The sequence below is a fragment of the Apis dorsata genome, unplaced genomic scaffold (assembly GCF_000469605.1).
Source record: "Apis dorsata unplaced genomic scaffold, Apis dorsata 1.3 scaffold_42, whole genome shotgun sequence".
In the NCBI taxonomy this organism is placed as follows: domain Eukaryota; kingdom Metazoa; phylum Arthropoda; class Insecta; order Hymenoptera; family Apidae; genus Apis; species Apis dorsata.
This window is the reverse complement of record NW_006263344.1, coordinates 704,399-712,092: the sequence shown is the minus strand read 5'-3', so window position 1 is coordinate 712,092 and position 7,694 is coordinate 704,399. Positions and strand designations below refer to the sequence as shown.

Below are 7,694 nucleotides of genomic sequence, written 5' to 3'. Positions count from 1 at the left end.
ATATCACGTGATCTTGAAGATTCTTTCCAACGGGCAGATCGACCAGAACGGGTATACCCAATTCCTTCAAGTGCTCTTTCGGCCCGATACCCGAGAGCATCAGTATCTGAGGACTGACGATACTTCCCGCCGACAGAATCACTTCCTTCGTCGCTCTCACCTCCACCGTTTCGTTGTTGCTCAAAGTGACTCGAACGCCGACAGCTCGTTCGCCCTCGAACAGAATCTTGTCCACTCTGCTCCACGTCATCACGTACAAGTTCTTCCTGTCTTTGACGGGAGTTAGATAAGCTTTCGAGCAACTTTCCCGTTTCCCTTGGTCGAGATTGCCCATCGTTCTTCCGAATCCCAGGTAACGATCACCGTTCACCGGATCGAGAATGGGATGGCCCGCTTCTCGAGCCGCTTCCAGAATGATATCCTCGAAGTTTGTCACGGTGTAGTTGAAGTACCTGATTCTAAGGGGACCGTCCGTCCCGCAATACTTGTCACCGTGTTCGGCCGTGAATTCGGGCGAGCAGCTCGACGATTTTCTGAAGTGAGGGAGCACTTCCTCGTAACTCCATCCGGGATTCCCCTCGCTCGCCCAACCGTCGAAGTCCTTTCGATTCCCTAAGATGTATATCATCCCGTTGATGTCCGAACTTCCGCCAACCCCTTTACCTTTCGACCATTTGCATCGTTTGTCCCTCATACTCAGACAGATACCCTCTTGCGGCTCGAGCTTTCGCGTGTAGAATAGAAATGATTGAAAATTAATCGATCGTAGAAATTTCTCGTTATACAAGTACAACGTGTATAATAAAAAGATATGCATGATTTTTTGTGTATCTACTTTGCAAAAACTATTCGAATTCGAATAATAAATAATTGATATATATTCTCTTATTCGCAATAAAAATATTCTATATTGGAATATTCAAATTTATTCGAATTGTCTTTCTAGAAAGTGAGAGAGTGTTAAAGACCAATGAAAGATCGTTAAAATTATTCGATTCCACTTACCGCATAGTGATAATCTTGCGATCCGCCTAAGATACTGAAGTATAGACCAGGTGATACGGTCTCGGGTAAAGGGTACCCTCCTCTTTCGATTAACAGAACGTTCCAATCCTCCACTTCCGTTAACCTGCGTGCCAAAACGGATCCCGCGCTCCCAGCACCAATTATCACAAAATCGAACTCCATTTTCGAATTTAAAATCTCGTCTTTGCGATCTCTAGGGTATTCGCCCGTATTGCTCAATCCGCAACGGGATGCGATTAACGTTTGTATCAGCATGGCGAAAACGGAGGCTGGCGACGATTGCAACGCCGACGAGCAAGTCCCCCTCATACACGATTCCATGTTTCCGTGTGTTTATTCAAGGGAAATTAATAATCTGAAAATGATAAGGTAAAAGTGTAAGTAAATTTAGATGAAAAATTGTTGTAATTTAATTTTAAATTTTTTATATGTCTTTTGAATATTATTATTACAGATAAATATTTTATTGGCAAAATATTCTATATTTATATCTAATTTAAATAAGATTAAAATTTTAATATTTAAACGAGGCTATTTTTATAGGAAATTAATATTAAGAGAATTTAATTTACCTTATTTAACTTATCTGTATGTTCTGTGACATTTGTCGTAAATTTTTTTGTTCGAAATTTATGAAATTGATCTTTATATGCACTTCTTTCTTCAAAGTGCATTTAATCGTGTATGATATGACAAAGTTATATATATATATATGTATATGTATTTAAACTTCTCCCTCCTTTTGTATTAAAGTTATACGATACAATGGAATTATCTTCTTGATTTTATATAAATAAAAAAAATCCCCGGATAAGCCAATTTTTCTTTTTGTTTTAATAAATGTTAATAATTATCCAATGAATAACTGCTTATTATTAAATATTTAATTCTTTTTTCTGAAGATTGAAAATTTATTTTTAAAGGAAAAATCAATAAATTCTTTAAATATTTTTAAATCAACATTTATCGAACTTCAAATTAAATATTTTTCCAATGTAAAAAATACTTAAATATCTCTTCGAAATGTGTATAAATATTTTCTTTAAATGCTTATCCATGATTTGCAAAATGCAAAACCTATACTAAAGTATCAATTAAAATGAATAATGAATAGGTATCAATTACGCTAATGAGTATTTAAAAATATTTTGTTTACGTTTTCTTTTGAAAAAATAAAATATATTTAAAAATAACGAATGAATTTATTCTTCGTTTCACTATCATAAAATATTGTTGCCATTTATACGTATAATTATACGTATAATAATGAATAATTATACATATATTAAAATAACAATAATTAATTTAATTGATATTATATTATATAAATATTTAGCGACATCTAATTATGTAAAATATTATATAAATTTAATAAATAATAATAATTTAATAAATAATAATAAATAATATATAATATTGTGCAATATTATTTAAAGTTTGATGTATTATTCATCGATAAAAAAAGATATGTTAAAAGTATGCTAAATGAACGTAAATTAAGTGCAATTTGACAAAACAAAATATATCATAAAAAAACGGTGTATTTTTAAATAATATTTTAAAAAAAAAAATATTTCTATTCAAAGGAGATACATTAGTTCTTCCGTGTAGAACTTATAGAAAGTTTATAATATTTTTGAAAGAAAATATGTGAGAATTTTATTGTATGTTATTATAGCTGGTATCGAGACGTTTTCAAAACATACTTTTTGTACAAATTATTTATATGGATATTTTAATCTTTTTTTTTTGCCATCTTATCTGTATTTGTTAAACTTTATGCTTTTAGATTTTTGAAGAATATTTTCACGGAAATTTTTTAATGAATAATGTCTTATTATAAATTATGCATAAGAAAATCATGTAATGTATACATGTATAAAAACAAAAAATTGCAGAGAGAAAGATCAGCCGATTTTTATATTGTAATTTATTTAATTACATTGCAGATATTATAATTCCTTCATTAGTTATAGATTTACGATATTATTATCAATATTTTCTTTGCTATATATTTCGTGAGAAGCTACATATAGATATACATATATATATATATGTATGTATTACGAAATACATCGTATGTAATAGAATCCTTCATACTCGTATCCCCCAATCCTGTTTAATCAAATCCGCACCCTTCTCAGCGATCATCATGGTAGGCGCATGTATATTTGCGCTGGTGATGTTCGGCATGATCGACGAATCGATAACACGTAAATTCGTCACTCCGTGGACCCTCAATCTGGCGTCCACAACCGTTCTGGAATCATTGGCTGGCCCCATTCTGTTCGAGCAACACGCGTGATAATTCGTGCCAGTAGCGTGTCTAATGTTGCATTCGTAATATTCCTCTGTATCGGCGGCTATGTTACGACATTGGGGAATATCGTAGGTGTGGAACTTGGCTTTATACTTCTGCAAGATCGTCGTGTTCAATAAACTCTTCAACGTTGGCACAGCTTTCATCAATCTCTTCCAATCGTCCGCCACCGTGAAATAATTCGAATAAATCTTTATCCGCTCGGCTGGATCGGCGCTACGCAATTCGATCACCCCTCGACTCGACGGTCTCATTAACGAGGCGTAAGCGGTGATCAAGCTACTCTTCATGATCTCGTCCGTCATTATTTGTAAAATTTCATCGTTCACGTCGTAAGAATGCAACAGACTTTTCAACCCGTTCTTGTCGTAGCGTTGAACTTGGGAGAACAATAATTGCACTTCCGGATATATGGATTTAGGATCGATAGGATTGATGAACGCGACGAGGTCGTTGGCGAGAGTGGTCAACGGGCCGGTATCGAATTCCAAATACTCGTAAGCGGAGTCCAATTGATCCTTCTCAGTGGGGGCGGACGTCACCGAATCGTTCACGATAGAGTAATACAGGCCGAACCATATCACGTGATCTTGAAGATTCTTTCCAACGGGCAGATCGACCAGAACGGGTATACCCAATTTGTTCAAGTGCTCTTTCGGCCCGATACCCGAGAGCATCAGTAATTGCGGACTGACCATAGTCCCGGTCGAGAGGATCACTTCCTTCGTCGCTCTCACTTCCACCGATTTGTTGTTGCTCAAAGTGATTTGAACACCGACAGCGCGTTTACCCTCGAACAGAATCTTGTCCGCTCTGGTCGACGTTATCACGTGCAAGTTCTTCCTGTTTCTGACGGGACTTAGGAAAGCTTTCGAGCAACTTTGCCGCCTTCCTTCGTCGAGGGTGCCCAACACTCTTCCGAATCCCAGGTAACGATCACCGTTCACAGCTTTGAGAATGGGATGGCCCGCTTCTTGTGCCGCTTCCAGAATTACATCCTCGAAGTCTGTCACGGTGTAATTGTAGTATCTGACTCTGAGGGGACCGTTCGTCCCGCAATACTTGTCACCGTGTTCGGCTATGTATTCGGGCGAGCAGCTTATGGACTTTCTGAAGTAAGGAAGTACTTCCTCGAAGTTCCATCCAGGATTTCCCTGACTCGCCCAACCGTCGAAGTCCCTTCGATTCCCGAAGATGTGTATCATTCCGTTGATCACCGAGCTTCCCCCAAGCGCTTTACCCCTCGACCATTTACATCGTTTGTCTTTGACACTCAGACAGATGCCTTCTTGTGGCTCGATCTTTTAATTAAAAGCAATAAAAAAGAAAGTTTTTTTTTTTTAATATGAACGATATATAATAGAATAATTTCAGCTCGTAATTTCATTTATAAAACATTTTATATCGCGTTAAAATGAAGAGTGAATTCGATATAATTAGATTAAAAAAAACAATCATATCAATAAATATAATCTGTGTCGGAATAAATGATGTAGGAATTTTAATTTAAAAATTTGGAAACCTCTATGAGAAGAACGTAATATTTTTTGTATTCATAATTTTTCAAAAATAAAATTTCTCGCAATCTAATGTATTTTTTATTATAAGAAGTTTCTTAATAAGCATTAACAATTACAAAATTTAATCAATATTTATAATTTTCCAAGCAAGCTGGAAAATCTCGTATAAAAGATAATCGTTCGAATTATTTAATTCTACATACCGCGTAATAGTAATCTTGCGGTCCACCCAAGTTGCTGTTGAACAGGCCAGGTGGTACGGTTTCAGGTAAGGGATCCACTCCTCTTTCGATTAACAGAACGTTCCAATCCTCCACTTCCGTTAATCTGCGAGCCAAAATAGATCCCGCGCTTCCACCACCAACTATTACAAAATCGAACTCCATTCCCGAATTTAAAATTTCCTCTTGGTTACTTCTGGGATAATTATCTGTATTGCTTAATCCGCAACGGGATGCGATTAACGTTTGTATCAGCATAGTGAAAACGGAAGCTGGCGACGATTGCAACGCCGAGGAGCAAGTTCCCCTCGCACACGATTCCATGTTTCCGTGTATTTATTCAACTAGAATTAATCTAGATTAAGAAATTTGAATGGAAATAATAATAACGAGAACAATAGATGAAAATTTTTAAATCTAAATAATTTTATATATAAGAAAGTATCTAGTATACGGTCTCAAAATAACTTTTAAATTTAATTTAATTTTTTTTAATTTAAAATTTTATGTGTTCTTTTGTTATTATTATTGACAATAATATTTTGGCAACAATTTTCAAATGTCTATGTTAGTTTAAAATATTACGAATAAAATAAGACTTTTAAGAATAATTATATTATCACCTAAAAATACTTTAAACAAATTCTTCCCTACTACTATTTTCTTCAATATTCAAATAACGTTTGACGAATGTAACATGACAAAACTTTATATATACATATATATATATACATAAGTTTCTCCCTCTTCTTATTTTTTACGTGGAATATAACAAAATTATCTCTTAGGTAGATAAGTATATATCATTCCCTTTCCCCTAATTATCTTGTAAGTAGATAAATAAGTATATATATCTTCCCCTAATGTAAATGTTTAAGAATTAGGAGAAACTTTGTTTTTTTTATACTTATATTTTATTTCACAATGATAAAACATTTTACAATATTTTATAGTCAGTATATTTTAAAGTGGATTTTGAAACAAATATTGCCATCTCAAGAGTATTAATCTGAATAATTGCATTCTTATATTGTACATTTAAAGTACAAAGTTAAACAATTATTGAATTTATGCTTCTGGTATAAAAAAGACGATAAAAAGATTCTTCGAAGAAATATTTTGATTTTGAGGGATTATAGTACTTATCGAGAGGAGCGAAAAACCAATATTTCATCAAAAATAAATAATATAATCAACTTTCATTCTTAACGTTCATAACTTTCAGTATATTCATTGCATAATAGTAATAATAATAATAATTTGAATTGAATTGAAATAAGCAATCAATTGTTTCTTTTTTTCAATGGAAATTTCTGATAGAGTTGAAGGTCTCTATTTTTTAAAATAAAATAAAAATTTTAAAGAAAATGTTAATAAATCTTTTAAATTTTTTTTAAATCTTTATTGAGTTAAAGTTTAAAAACTTATATTTTTTAAGATAATAAAAAAAAGTTTAATTACAAAAAATAAGATATGATAAATTTTATCGAAATTAATATCGAAAGTTTCTTGAAAATGATTGTATATAAGGAGTTGTCCTTGAATTAATGCACAATTATTTTTTTTTTTTATCAAAATCATTATACTAATGAATATTTTAAGTAGAATAATTGTTGTTTTTTTCTTTACATAAGAAAATGAAAAATATTTAAAGACTTTCGTTTTGTCCGTTTTTCTTAAGTAAAACTATTTTAATTTTCTCATTTACGTAACAGACAGATTGTTACAGTTAGATAATTAATAAAATTTTATAAATATGTTTCTCAAATGAAAATTGATTGAGAATTTCAATTAAGATTATTATGTATTATAATAATAATAATTGAGTTTTTTCGATATTGAAAATATCATAATAATTCGATATAACAAATCATCACACAAACAAAGTAATTTAATTTTTTTTGTGTTAAGAAATACTCTTCACTCTGTTCAAAAGATTTTCGGATAAATCAAATACAATCTTTACATTTATTTATTTATTTTTATTTTGTCCCACTCGAAATAATCTCCATTGCTTATTTAAATATTTTATCAAAGTTTCTTCCAGAAAACATTTTCAAAACTTTGTTTCCGTGATAACGTTTAAGTTCCCCAGGGAATTTTATTTTATCCCTTTAATGCATTCAAATCGATATCTCCATACTAATTACTTTAATTGATCGTAAAAACGATCTCCCCTGTTCGAATGCTCGTGAAATCAGACTCGAATTTTTTTCAAAAAGTTGCAAGAACAAGCTTTGGGATGTGGACTGAAGTATATTTTATCATACTATAAAATCCAAGTGCAATTGAAAATTGCCATTCGTATGAACCTCGATTCACAAAAATAATTCAACAAACGTTAACGTAAATATACATAACACTGTTGCACGTATCGTATATATACATGTATAATTAATATATTTATTATTACATATACATATAAAATAATAACACGTGCATCTCTATGATATCTCAATTTCTCATCTTTATATCATTATGCCCCAATCCTCTTTAATTATATCCGCTCCCTTCTCTCCGATCATTATAGTCGGCGCATTAGTATTCCCGCTCGTCACTTCCGGCATGATCGACGCGTCGATCACTCGCAAATTTTCGATACCATAG

General features: G+C 32.4%; 3 protein-coding genes across 4 annotated transcripts in view; all 3 read right to left on the bottom strand.

The window, feature by feature from the left end:
- Window positions 1–4: 4 nt before the first annotated feature.
- The window catches only part of LOC102672236 (glucose dehydrogenase [FAD, quinone]-like), a gene marked incomplete at its 3' end in the record, with an annotated part of 73,961 nt that continues 66,271 nt past the window's right edge, over window positions 5–7,694 (bottom strand). The window contains exons 2-3 of the mRNA XM_031513858.1: window positions 1,006–1,348; window positions 5–724 (exon numbers count right to left, since the gene is read on the bottom strand). Coding sequence (XP_031369718.1) covers window positions 5–724; window positions 1,006–1,347 — 1,062 coding nt within the window. The remainder of the gene's footprint in view (window positions 725–1,005; window positions 1,349–7,694) is intronic.
- On the bottom strand, window positions 3,098–5,743 carry LOC102670967 (glucose dehydrogenase [FAD, quinone]-like). Its single transcript, XM_006608678.2, has 3 exons — window positions 5,719–5,743; window positions 5,070–5,441; window positions 3,098–4,647 (listed from the first exon to the last, which is right to left on the bottom strand). Exons 2-3 carry the CDS (start codon window positions 5,409–5,411, stop codon window positions 3,121–3,123), a joined length of 1,869 nt encoding a protein of 622 aa, XP_006608741.1. The 5' UTR covers window positions 5,412–5,441; window positions 5,719–5,743; the 3' UTR covers window positions 3,098–3,120.
- Window positions 7,528–7,694, bottom strand: part of LOC102671101 (glucose dehydrogenase [FAD, quinone]-like) — a 2,959-nt gene continuing 2,792 nt past the window's right edge. Inside the window, exon 3 of one of the 2 annotated variants that reach the window (XM_031513881.1) lies at window positions 7,528–7,694. This exon is cut by the window's right edge and continues 2 nt beyond it. In XM_031513881.1, the coding sequence (XP_031369741.1) occupies window positions 7,556–7,694 (139 nt within the window). In that variant the 3' untranslated portion in view covers window positions 7,528–7,555. The other variant, XM_006608679.2, reaches the window with a different exon arrangement.

Coding starts and splice junctions, on each gene's coding strand:
- LOC102670967 (XM_006608678.2), bottom strand. CDS start 5,411: ATGGAATCGTGTGCGAGGGGAACTTGCTCCTCGGCGTTGCAATCGTCG. Junction 4,648..5,069: donor CGCAAGATTACTATTACGCG/GTATGTAGAATT, acceptor TTTAATTAAAAG/ATCGAGCCACAAGAAGGCAT.